This window comes from Mastomys coucha, unplaced genomic scaffold (genome assembly GCF_008632895.1).
Source record: "Mastomys coucha isolate ucsf_1 unplaced genomic scaffold, UCSF_Mcou_1 pScaffold6, whole genome shotgun sequence".
In the NCBI taxonomy this organism is placed as follows: Eukaryota; Metazoa; Chordata; class Mammalia; order Rodentia; family Muridae; genus Mastomys; species Mastomys coucha.
Genome location: NW_022196912.1, coordinates 49,092,159 through 49,105,431, shown reverse-complemented (window position 1 = coordinate 49,105,431; position 13,273 = coordinate 49,092,159). Strand labels below are relative to the sequence as shown.

Below are 13,273 nucleotides of genomic sequence, written 5' to 3'. Positions count from 1 at the left end.
AGCTGTTTTGTTGTGCTGCCTACTGTGGTGATAAAGCAACTTGTCTAAAGCATCTTGGGGTGAAAAAGTTGTCTTCAACCTACAGTTGAAATCCATCACGCAGGGAGGTCAGGGCAGGAACTCAAGCCGGAACCTGGAGACAGTGAAGCAGAGGTTTTAAGGATAATCTCTGTGTGGAAGCATTACCTGCCAATACAACTCTGATGGCCAATAAGCTGAGGCAGGATTGGGAGGTGGGACATCCAGCTGAGAGAAAGGGATGCTGGGAAAGAGTCAGGCACAGGAAACTGCCATTCAGTCTCGGAAGAAGTCGAATGTATGAAACTGAGGAAGGTACCAGCCACGTGGCAGACGTAGAAGAGTATAAATGAGAGAATTGAGTTGTGAGCTCGTCGGGAACAAGCCTAGCTTATGGCCTAGGCATTTATTCATAAATACAACCTCTGGGTCGTTATTTGGGAACTGGAACACAAGTGGAAAAGTGCTCATTTATAACATGCCATGGAGGAGTGCGGTTTACTTGCTTGCTTCTCCTGGCATGCTCAGTTTGCTTTTTTTTTTTCCCACCACAGGATCATCTAACCAGCAGTGGTACCACATACTGGGTTGGGCCTTTCTGCCTCCATCATCAACCAGTGCCTCACAGAACAGTGCCTCCCTCAGGCTAGTCTGCTAAAGATATCTTCTCAGGTATGCTTCCTCTTCTCAGATGACTCTCACTTGTTGACAAACACTCCCAATCTGTGTTGATTTGTTGTCCCACTATGTGCTAAACTTCACATCTGTTTCCTGTGGTCTTTCCCGCATAATCAGTGGACATATCTACTTGGGCCTGGGACAAAATGATGAAAGATTCGTCTTAGTTTGCCTGAGAGAGCTTTGGCTCTGGGTGCCTTATTGTGCTCTCGGTTACTCAACTCCTATACAAGGCTGTCTTCTCCCATCAGGGTCTTTTGCAAATGTGCTCCCAAACACTGCTGTCAATCCAGTTTCTTCAGCAACAATGTCATTCTTCTTCTTTCTCACGCTTCTCTCTGGCTCCCACACACATCCCGCTTGCCTACCTGAGAACACAGACAGCATCAGACAGGAATTCTCTCTCTTTCCATCCCAAGATTTCTTTCCCGTCACTGCCAAGGAGCTATCCCTTTTCTGGCAAAGGCCAGTAACTACTCTTGCTTTACATGGTTCTCCATCTCTCTCCCTCACTCTTTGTGTCTCAACCAAACATTTAATTACTAACCAAAGAGATGCTACTAATTTAACCAATACTTTGGGATACTTGTATGTAAGATGTTTGTGATAAAGATAATTGAACATGGTAGTGAAAAACAGCACCCAGGAGAGGCAGCCCCATTAATATGTGTTGCTTGCTCATTAAACTGAGTTGACTCATTTTTGTAGCTGATTCCTGTCTAAGGAGACAATGAAGGTTTGCTTCATCATGTGTGTGGGTGTTTTAACCCGCATGTATGTACTTGTGCATGCAGTGCCCAAGGAAGCCAATAGAGGGCATCATATCCCCCGGGACTAGAGTTACTGAAAGGTGCCCTGTGGATGTTAGAAGTTGAGTTTGCAATCCTGTGAAGAGCAATTGGTGATCTTCTTACCTGCTGAGTCATCTCCCCAGCTCCTGGATGTTTTTTGTTTGTTTGTTTTGTTTTGTTTTTTAAGATTCATTCATTTATTTTATTTGTATGAGTACACTGTAGCTGTACAGATGGCCGTGAGCCATCATGTGGCTGCTAGGAATTGAACTCAGGACTGCCCTCCTCCCTTGGGCCCACTCACTCTGGCCCCACTTGTTTCGGCTAATACACTGTAGCTATCTTCAAACGCAGCAGAAGAGGGCATCAGATCTCATTATGGGTGGTTGTGAGCCTCCATGTGGTTACTGGGATCTGAACTCATAACCTTCAGAAGAGCAGTCAGTGCTCTTACCCACTGAGCCATCTCACCAGCCCCACTTCTGGATGTTTTGATTCTACTTCCCCAAGTGATACTGCTCAGGACACACGCCACCACTGATGTGCCAGCTCTCAATTTTCTCTTTACTAAGCTTTCCTTCCTAGGCCAATACTGATGAGCCATAGCGTTTTCTAGTGTTGAAATAGGTCTCAGTTTTTCTGTCATTAGCTATGCCTGAAGGCGCAAAAAAAAAAAAAAAAAAAAAAAAAAAAGACAAAATACCTGTTTTCAAAATGCTCTGTCTTTATGGCAATCATGTTCACACCCCCATTTGTGCTTTTCTCTAAGAACCACCACAGACTTTTATCTAAGCCTTGCTTGTCCACTGGACACCAACTCCTATCCAGCTGCTCGACAGTGCCCACAGTCGGAGGACAGGGCAGACACACCTGGTGCCATTTTCTCTTGCTTCTTCAACCTCACTGTTACCCACGGTCTCACCAGCTTAAGATTCTACCAGCTCCTCCTTCCCTGGAAAACAAAACAAATACTCTCCCATTTCCAATCCCAAATTCCGTTGGTGCCTTCTAACCTAGGACATTTGTGTTCATATAAGATTCCTTGCTTGGTTCTCACCAATGCTCTACAGCATCCCAGGCCAGCGCCGTCCCCTCCAACACCACCACACCTGCTTCACTAAGGTTGCTGCAGTAGTTGGAGGGCAACTTGCCAAAGATACCTCTAAATTCTAACTCCGAGAACCCATGAGTATGACCTGGTTTGCTAAAAGGAGATTTACAATGTAATTAATAAACCGTGATCAGAAATCATCTAAGATGTAGGAGAGGCCTTGAATTCAGTGGCAGGTGCCTTCATGGGGAAAAAAAAAAAAAAGACCGTGCGAGAGGGCCATGTGAAGGTGGAGACATTCTGAAGTGATGTACCTCTGAGCCAAGCACTGCCAGCAGCCACTAGTCCTAGAGGAAAAGAAGGGTTCTCTTCTGGATCCTTTATCTCCACTAGAGATTTCTGGTCTTCAGAACTGCAGGGTAACAGAGCTGAGTGTATAGCTTGAAGGCAGAGCTCTTGTGTGACATTAACACAGCTCTGGGTTTAGGGTCAATGAGATGGCTCAGTGGGAAAAGGTCTGTGGCCAAGTCATGACCTGAGTTCATTTCTCAGGATGCAGGTGGCAGAAGGTGAGAACTAACTCCTTTAAGCTTCTCTCTGACCTCCAAATCTTTACTGTGGCATACCCCTCCCAAAGAAATAGTAAATGTAAAAAGACAAAGTTTACTCCCTTACACTGCAAACAAAGCAGCCATGTGAGCAGAAACAAAATAAAATCTGGGAATAAACTCAAGAGAGAAAGAGAGTACCGTTGCGTTTTTAAGCCAGCCAGGCTGTGGCAACCCTAGAAGGGTCACATGACCATCATCTTACAGAGAACCCTGCTGCGTTTGCCACCAGCTTTTCTCTTTGACTGTGCAGCAGTACGCGATTCCATTAAAACATCTCAAGCCAGGTGCAAGGCACACACCTTTAATCTCAGCACTCGGGAGGCAGAGGCAGGTAGATCTCTGTGAGTTTGAAACCAGCCTTGTCTACATAGTGAGTTCTAGGACTGCCAGAGCTACTTAGTGAGACTCTGTTTCAAAAACAAAACAAAACTGATGAAAGCCTGCCAGAGTCTGGCATGAAGGTACCCATTTCTCTTAGATTTACTTTCCCCCTGTGAGGTACCCATTTCTCTTAAATTTATTTTCCCCATGTTTCATTTTCAAGTACTTGCCAGGTTGCAGCCTCTACTCAGTCCCCAGTGTCTACTTGTCTCTCTTTATATTCTTTCAAGTAATCATAACCATACTCTCTCTCTTTCTTTCTCTCTCTCTCTCTCTCTCTCTCTCTGTGTGTGTGTGTGTGTGTGTGTGTGTGTGTTTTGAGGCTAGTAGTTGACATTGGGTGTCTTTCCCAGTTGCTTCTTCACCTTATTTTTTTGAGACAGAGCATCTTGCTCAATCTGGAGCTCACTGATTGGCTAGGATAGCTGGTAGGGGAGCCCCAGAGATGTTCCTTGACTCTGCCAAGGCCCAGACATGTTCCTTGACTCTGTCTCCCTAACAATGGGATTCCAGGCTTGCTCGTGTGAGCATGGCTGTCTGTGCAGGTGCTGGAGATCAGATGCAGGTCTTTATACCTCTGAGGCAGTCACTTTACTGACCCTCTCCGTGCTCTCTTGATGCTTTGACCTTATACAACAATCTTCATGTAACCAAATGCACACATACAAAACAGAACTTTAAAAAGAGCTTATTGTACTGCTTTTCACTATATGTATTCCCAGCCCACTTCTGTTTCTTTGGTTTTGTTGGTAACATCTTTACCTTCTGTGAGCCTCCTCTTCTTCTGAGTTATGAATAACCTGTTATTTTTCAGTGGGCCATCTCACTGGGGGGTGGGGGGAGGTGCCTTTGGGTTAATCAGATCATGAGCTCTGTCAGGACCTTTGTGGGGAGCCGTGAATCTTGAGAGGCATTCGCCATGGCAAGATGGCGCCTACTTCCGCTGTTAACTCCTAGTGGACAACTGTTGGCGCATGTGTGTAGAGTGAAAAGACGCCATGTCACGGCCTATCCCGGGGCGTTATGTAGGGTAATGAGCGAACAGCCAATCATGAGCAGACACGCCACGCTGTGGGCAGATACCCTGCATTGTGGTGTATATAAGCAGTGCGGATTTTGGGCTCGACCCTTTTTTCACTATGGATGGAGACAAATAAACAGTTGCTGCAGAAGGAACCTAGTGTCCGCGTGTCTTCTTCCCGGCGAGAGGACCACGCGGGCTACAGACCTTGCCCATCTTCAGAACTTCGCTCATGTGCACATGTCCAACAGACACAGAATTTATATCAAGCCTCACCCTGTACATTGCCAAAGTGGTAGTGGCTTATGAATTTCTTCTTCTTGAGGACTGTATACACATTGCTTAGGTCTCTCAGCATCTGTTTCTAAGAGTGTGACATAAATTCAAGAAAATCATTATTTTGTAATAATTGAGTGTATTCAAAACCTGCATCCTAGGCTCACCTTTATGCTTAGCATCCTCTGCCCTTTCCAACATAGGCAGCACAAGCTTGAGCTCTGTGGGGACACAGTGATGCAGGCCTATAATCTCAACACTTGAGAGATGGAGGCATGCAGCTTCAGGAGTTCAAGGTCAACCTTGGCTCCATAGTTGGAGGCTTAACCTACACCTTGAAAAAAAAATCACTAGCACGTTCTCTGGGTTCCTGCTCCTATCTACTGCCTGCACCATAGTAGCCATGGAATGGTTCTGGAAAGTGCAACCCTTTACATACTGGGCAGCATTTTGGATAGTCATACCTGCCATGGTGTGGGTAGTTTCAGGGGTGCGTTGAAGGAAGGATGTGAGTCTGGAGATTTGGGCCTCTCATTTTTGGGTCTTCTGCACTAGGTAAACACTGAACCACTTTCAGAGAGTACCTGAGGCCGCCTCTGTGGAGACTGTGAGACAGAACTTCTGATGGATGGAGAGATCCTTCCCCATAGCCAAAGCGCAGCCAGCCCTTTCTGCCTTGCGTCTTTACCTCTGAAGAAATGGCGTCTGCACCCAACACGATTTCTCTGTTGAAGCTGAGGAGGTCTTCTTCATCCAAGCAAGCCTTGCTGCTGTCTAAAATGTGCCTCAGCCCGCTCACTTCTCTTTAGTTATCACCATTTTCCTGGAGCCACGAGGCTATATTCTCTCTTCTCTTCTCTCTCTCTCTCTCTCTCTCTCTCGCTCCCTCTCTCTCTCTCTTTCTCCTCTTGTCTTACCTCAGAGACAAGGTCTTTACCTTTTCTTCAGGAGAACTCACAACGTGAGAAACCCTCCATGTCACACCAGCTTCTGCACTCATTTTTCTTCCCACAGTCCTTCCCACCACAGCCTTTGCTAGGCTCTGTAATTACCCACAAGGTCATGTGTTATTGTTTGCTCTCTCTTCAACTGAGCTGCTCTAGAAAGTAACTGGCCTTTTGTCTATTTCTTGTCAGTGAGCTCGGAGGCAGGCCCAGTGGTGGTTCTGTAAATATTTGTCCGATGGATTTGCCATCTTCGACTCCATTGTCTCCTACTATGAATACGCTTCTTCTTGGAAAGGCTGTTCTGATGAGAATACCCCCATTCACAAGGTAAAGAAGACATAATATCAGAAAGTTTATAAAAACCAGAAGACTCTTTTTTTTTTTTTACAAACATATAAATTATTTTATTTACAAAGCCATGTTACAAAAAAAAAAAAGCAAAAAAAAAAAAAAAAATACAATCACTTACTGGAGAATATTTCCAGACCTGGTGCTGAACCACGGTAGTATCAATAGATACATATTTGTTCTTTCTTTTAAAAACTGTAAGCCATAGAGTTTACTATTTACACCTACTTCGGACATTTATCTGCTTACAACATCACAGGCATGGAATGGATTCTATCTGATAGTGCTAATTCATAAAGGTGCGGGATAAAGGAGGAAAATACTTAGTGTTACAAAATATGGATCATAGAAAAGAAAACCACTCCATGAGTGTGGCCTTTGTTGAATATGATTGGACATGCTTTCTTCAAAATTCCTCTGGAAAAGCTTCTAAAATTGGTTAGTAGGAAAGGACAAATGAACAGGTGCAAATTCTTGTCTGTGCAACAATAGTTATTTAATTTACCCCATGACTGACCAGCTACATAAAACCCACAGAATTCTGTTAAGGTGCCATGGGCTGACAGCATAACAAAATATAAGGTGTAAATAGAAAATTTCATTTTTTCCTTTTTTTTTAAACAAGAGTTCACTGAGAATCAGCAATAATAGAATACGCTGTATAAACTATTTTCTACAAAGGTTGATCAGCGTTATTTACAGTTGGTACAACGATACAAAAGAAGGCATACAAGTTATCCAACTCGATTTTTTGATTTTTAATTTTATATGGCTGACAGGTCTATGCATTGCATTATGCTTTAACATCCAGAGCCTCTGTGGCTGGCGACGTGTCAGGAGCTCCCCAGATGGACAGGGGTGTGAGCGGCCAAGGGGCAGAGACAGAAGGCTGAGTGGGGTGTGGGGAACAGAAAGAGGCGAAGGGTACCGCTCTCCGGATGCTTTAGGGGTTGATCCAATCGAATTCCATGAGAACAAATCCAAGGGAAATCTTTTCTTTGCATTCCATACCCCTCCCCCCTAGCTGCAAGCATTTAATACATCAGAAAGTAAACGCGGGGATGACTTGTAAAGGAAGAAATACCGTGGGTTTTCCCTTTTTGCTCAGTTTTCTGAAATTGTCCTCACCTTTTGGTCAAAGCAGTCACTCAAGGAAGTAAGCAGCTTTGAGTGGAAAGTCTCTCTCTCGTAGCTTCGGTTGTTCGGCTCGGCTCCGCGCAAACCATGCTGAAGCCTGCTTGCTCCCTAGGTCTCTAAGGAGCCGCCATTTCTCACAAGCTGCTATTTCACCTCTCACCCTTTATTTTCCCTCTTTGAGTAGAAGAGTTCACAGACCAGAGGCTTATCCTGTGGCTGAGACTTGTTTTGTTTTTAATCCTGCAAGTTTTACAACTCAAAATAAATTATGTATTTATATATATATTTATATATAAAACGACATCTAAAACCGAACAAGACAAAAATTGTGCAAAAATAACAAAGATATGTACACACTTTTGAGTCTGAAGAAATGTACAATAAAAACATAATTCAAAGAACATTTTAAAAATATAAACATTGCTTAAACTTTCCTAAGTTTCATATTGTTTCTGAAACTATTCTGGTCAGTTAGCTCTGTAATATAGTAAAACATAAATTATTACAAAATTAACACTATAAAAATTTACTTTAAGAATATCTTCTAAACTTTTTTTTCCCAAAGGATCTAACCTTGTTTATAATTTTTTAAACATTTATAAGTCTTAAAATCTGCCTTAACCTTAAAAAAACAAAACCCAAAAGAAACAAAAACGAAAAAGTAACAATTGCCCCTTGAATTTGCAGTCTTCCCCCCGCCCCCAGACTTAAATTAACCAGCATATAAGTGCACTTTTAACAGTGGAGAAAGAAAAACGAAATAATTCTAACCAGTGTCCTAGTTAGTACTTGCTTAATACAAACTCCTGACTTTTAAAAAAAAAATCTTCATTTTATATTTAAAAGTTTAGGAAACCCCGTCAGTGCAATTCCATCGAGGGCAGTCACTCCCTTTGCCTCCCGTCCTGGCAGATTCCAATCCTATGGTGAAACGGAACAGTAGTCTGATCTTTGGGTTGGGAGAAAAGGAATGGGAAGGAAAACTTCGGGGAGGGGAGGAGAGGTGTGCCCAGCTGCAAAACCAGCATTCACTTCTGATTTCAAGATGGTGTGGAACGTCTGGCAGATCAAAGCACAGAACACCGCTCCATGTTGTGAACTCTCTTCCTGATTCCCCATTAGAACTTAACGGTACCGATGTTTTTTTCAAAACTCCAGTGTGAACAGTCTGATAGCTGTGGTGCTCCAGTGCCTCCCGGCCCACTTCTCTTCCTCTCTATGCTTGTCCTTACCAGTGCTCTGGACAGTCTGAGTCAGGGCATCTGAAGATGGGACTGCAAGCAAATCTAAGGTGTGGCTGTGCTACCAGCGCTACTTCTTACTCGCACAAGGGGTTTGGCACAAAACCCTCCCTGCAGACTTTCCTCCGCAGGACCTTTCCTGGCCCCAGAGCCTTCTCAGGAGCTATGGTCACGGCACCACTTCACGGAGTGGCTTCCCTGGTTCCTATTGGCTTTCAACTGACCCAGATTTAAGAGAAATTGTGCACTGTGCCCTGAAAGAACTTTTCAGAGTATATTCCAAACAGGCTCTGACCATCCACAGTCATCGGGTTCCCAACATCTTTCCTTCTTCTCAAGTCAGGTCCCTCTGCCCTGGTACCTGACAAGGTGTCTGTTCTGAAGGGCACAACTGGGCCTTGGCCGAGAGTAAACCACACCATTAAAGGGCCACCGGCATCACTTTAGCAGCTGGAATTTGTTTGGCTCAGAATAGGGAGAACTGAAGAAACCAGTTGAAGCTCCCTCCCTCCACAGCCCCCCCCCCCAGCTCCCCCTCCCCTCGGCAGGATGCAACTCCAAGCTTAGGCTCCTCCTCAGCAAGCCCCTCCTCCAACTTGTGGTCCAGGGCTGCTGGTGGAAGCCAACAACTTCTTGTGGCCATTGGAGCACAATGATTGACAGGTGGAATGGAAGGGCAGGGTAGGAAAGTACTTGGAAAGGACTCGGGAGCGAATGAGCTCTGCAAGTGCTAAAATTCAAGAGCTTCCACCGGTGCCAACCCGGAACCGGAATCCGGAACCAGAACCGTCAGTTTGCAACCTCTGTTCTAAGGGCTGGAGCAAAATGGCGGTGCACTAGCAGCATCAGGAGCAAGGGGAGTAACCCCAAATGTGGAAGAATGTATAAGACATGACAAATAATAAAAATAATTTAAAAAAAAACAGAGAAAACACTGTTTTCTATAAATCTTAAATTCAGGTTCTTTTGCCCTTTTTTAAAAAACTGAAAATCATGTTAGAACAAGAAGGAGGAGGAGGAAGGAAGAAGGAGGAGGAAGAAGGAGGAAGAAGAAAAAGGAGGGCCAGAGCCACAGGCAGTATCCAGGAAACACTTCCCTCCACAGGCCAGAGCCACCCTCCCTTCTCCAGACTTAGTGTTCTGGAGAGGGTGACAAGCAGACTGGTTTGAAGTGGCATCACCATCTTGTTAGGGAAGAGTCCTTATCCTTCCCATTCTGCTTGTGTTCTTCTAGGAAAGAAAAGAAAAAGTTGTCTCATTTAGGATGGTCCACAAGAATCCAGGAGGGAACTCTGGTTTTCTTGTACGTCACAGAAAGGGAACGAACCCACTATCTGAACTTGTATGGCTAAGGGCAGTCATATTTCAAAACTAAGACGATGCTATAGGGAGTCCACGTGTGAGTCACCATAGCTCCAAGGCTGGAGGGAAACAAGGGGGCGGTGCAGTGGGGATTCATGAGACCTCTCCTGGATAGAGGGCTGGGATACCGCCATGTTCACTTTGTATCTTCATTTTTAATTGGCTTGTTTTTTTTTTTTTTTCTACGTACCATCAAACGACACCCGTGAGTAACCTAATGGAAGCATATATAGCCCTCGGTTATGCAGAGGGGCTTTGGAGATGTGTGGTTCCCATAACTAATCTTCTCAGAGTGGCTCTCTTCGCTTATCAGCTGACCCTCACAGAGCTGTTACAAAGCTCTACTGACTGTAATATCTGTGAAGGGCAAAGCGCAGGGCCTGCAGACAGAGGCTCTCAGGTAAGTAGTAGCTGCTGTCATCGCACACTTAATACAGCCAACTGCCAGCATGTGAGTCCCTATCTGGAGCAATGGGTACAAGCGGTACTTGCAAGGATAAAGGTGTGTTGTTCTCCAGGCATTCATAGAAACATCTAGAACATCAACAGAGGTGACAGGTGGATGCATGCCTCTCTTCTGGACCAGCAAAGGGCTGCAGCTGCTTAGTCATACAAAGTGACTCAGGACCCTAGGGGCCCTCCAACCGCTGGGGATGTCAAAACAGCTCCACCCTTAATCTCTGCTCAAACTCTGACCCAAGATTTATGGGGAAATCCCCAAAGGGCAAAATACCAGCAAACTGCTATTCAGTGTTTTCAAACCTAGAAGAGCAGACTGTATGTCTGAGGCAACACACCAACTTGCTGTTTGTATTTTCTACTCCACCTGCGACGCATAACTAAACTGTCTTTCCCTCTCGACATGCTCACATCCTCCTTTGGATAATGTCACCAGTCTCTGAGCTTCCCCCCCGGATTACTCCTATCCCTCAAGTTTATCAAAACCAGTGAATGTTCCCACTCTGAAAGCACACAGTGAATGGGAGCTACAGTTCACCAGGGGTCTTGGAGAAGGTAGTGGCTGACATGCGCCATGAGCAATGCCCTTCTGCTATCTTGTTTCACGATCATGACGCCTTTCAGAGGCAGTATCAATGTTCTAGCTAATAAACCAAAACCAGACACCTAGAGAATAAATCTGCAGGCACCGCGGAGCTGGTAATAACAATCATTGTAGCTAACACTTGACTTCACTATGTGCTTGCTTTTTAGAGACCTTACATGACTGAACTAATTTAATTCTCATATAGGTCATAGGGCCTTAGGGACCATCCTGATCTCCACTTAATAGAGGAAGAAATGGAAGTGTAGATCCAATGGAAGAGATTCAGATTGTTCAAGGACCCAAAGATAATAACTAGAAGCTCTGTTTGGAAAGCAAGTTATCCTCTCAGCGGGAGGTGAGAATGTGAACTAGGGTCTGACTCCAGTGTACAATCTTACTGGTCTGAGGTTAGCTTTATGTGGTTTCCTCCACCCCTAGAAACTTACCTGTCGGCTGTGTCCTGGGCTGGATATACTTGAAGGACTGGATTGTGACAAAGTTAGGCTGCTATTTTTTCCAACCTGAAAAACACCATGAACCCCCCCATTCAGACACGGAGGCAACTTGGGAAGGACCCTCTGATGTCATGTGTCGTCAGGGCACACGAGTAGACTGGGACCACACGCCTTACTCCCCCAGTGCCTCAGAATGGATTCTTCCAACTGACATGGCAGGAAAAGGGGCAACAGTTTGGGTGTTGGGGGGAGGCTTTGAGCATGTCCCTCTCAGAGATAAACCAGTGATGGGAGCTCTTAACTTTGCTCTTCAAGTGTGCACACTGCAGGAGGGAGAGCACGCCAATCTCTCAGGCAAGGGCCCATGAGCTCATGGGACCTTTGACCACAGTGCAAGCCCACTTTGTTTCTAGCCCTGGTTCCTCAAATGTGCTACAGATAAAGCACCAGGTCTGTCTAGGTTGGAGATTCCCCATTCAGCTTCTTGTTCTGGGCTGTCCTTATATGTGCAGGGGGGAGGGGGCACTTTTCCCTGCCTGGCAGGGTCCCTGAGATGGCAAGCCTGGGGACATATGTAGCCTCTCTGTGCAACTGTCCTTGGCTCCTGGTTGGGTGGGCTCTGAGGGAAGTCGACGACAGTCCCATGAACCCCAACTCTTTTTCAAAATTAGTTCTTACCCCCAACCTCAAAACAGCTCCCCCACTATCCTCATCCCCTCCTTTGCACATAGGCACAACATACCTGTTGTTCACAGTACTGCTCTGTGTGCAATTAAATCCCTTAGTGGAAATTTTTGGCTTTTTATTTCCCAGTTACAATAAGAAGAAACTGCAAGTTGTCTGCGGCTCACAGCTTCATTTTGGACTTCTTTTTAGAGACAGGATCTTAAGAAACCCCTGGCTGGCCTGGAATTCACTAAGTAGCTGAGGTTGACCTTGAACTGGCTCTCGACTTAGGCTTCTTGAGTTCTCTTCTCTGCCTTCTAATGGAAGTGACAACAGATTCCAAAGGCCTTTCCTTTCCTTATACTTGAAAATGCCCAGTGGTGAGTGTGGTCAAAGCTGTTTCTCAGAGGCCTGGTGACAAGTACGTTGGGGGTTGGGTGCTGCCTGGCCTGCAGGCAGTTATCAAGGCTCTCCTGATGCACATTCTCTGGGGAGGTTTTTAATGCTCTTTCTTCGGTTAGTTTTGCTGACTCGTCACCCTGACTAAGCATTTCAGACAATCTGGAAACTAACCGGCCAGTACTCCATCCATAGGCACTGCAGACTTGACAGGGCAAAAGAGCCTGGGCTTAAGCCCAACTCCTGGGTTTAAGTCCCAGCCTCATCATTCACTTGCAGTGTGATTATGGGAACCTGTAACCTTCCTACGCCTTGTTTGGGTCATGCATAAAATGGGTTAAGAACAGGTTAGGTATTGAGTTCCTGAATCTGAAGTGTTTGGGGACGGGGGCCATCAGTTACATCCAGGCTACTGCTAGAACCTGATCTAAAATGAGGAAAGCAATATGACTTTGCTGCACTAGGAGAGGCCCATAGGCTGGGGGAGTGGCCCTGTCTAGCATCCTGTTGGAAACACAGACGACTTGATCTTACTCCCAGCCTGCTCACCTTCAAGCTGGCTTTTCACCTAAGATCTCCAGGGGTATTGTGGGTACACACTCCAGTATAAGCTGCGGGTGCCTCCTTCTGAGTCTACAGAGGATACTGGCCGGATCTGGAGGGTGCTGGCTATATATGACTTTGAAGGACCAGTGTCTCACCTTAGCCAAGACTGCAAGCTGTTTGGTCCTTGATCATGTGGGTGCTGTGAATACCCCTCAGGAGGTGCTCTTCTTGGGGTTTTGCTAAGTGTCGTATGTGGTGACACAAAACATTAAAGCGGTAGTTCTCAATGTGCGGGGCACG

General features: G+C 45.5%; 1 protein-coding gene and 1 long non-coding RNA gene across 7 annotated transcripts in view; one reads left to right on the top strand and one right to left on the bottom strand.

Annotated features, from left to right (window-relative positions):
• The first annotated feature begins 287 nt into the window (after positions 1 to 287).
• LOC116079740 lies at positions 288 to 8,591 on the top strand. Its single transcript, XR_004114138.1, has 4 exons — positions 288 to 333; positions 573 to 690; positions 5,964 to 6,101; positions 8,495 to 8,591. It is a non-coding gene; the product is annotated as an uncharacterized LOC116079740 (long non-coding RNA).
• The window catches only part of Atxn7l1 (ataxin 7 like 1), a 226,933-nt gene continuing 220,259 nt past the window's right edge, over positions 6,600 to 13,273 (bottom strand). For 3 of the 6 annotated variants that reach the window (XM_031355676.1, XM_031355671.1, XM_031355689.1), the window contains 2 exons: positions 11,354 to 11,428; positions 6,600 to 9,730 (listed from right to left, as the gene is read on the bottom strand). In XM_031355676.1, the coding sequence (XP_031211536.1) occupies positions 9,689 to 9,730; positions 11,354 to 11,428 (117 nt within the window). In that variant the 3' untranslated portion in view covers positions 6,600 to 9,688. The remainder of the gene's footprint in view (positions 9,731 to 11,353; positions 11,429 to 13,273) is intronic. The other 3 variants (XM_031355678.1, XM_031355668.1, XM_031355691.1) reach the window with 2 other exon arrangements.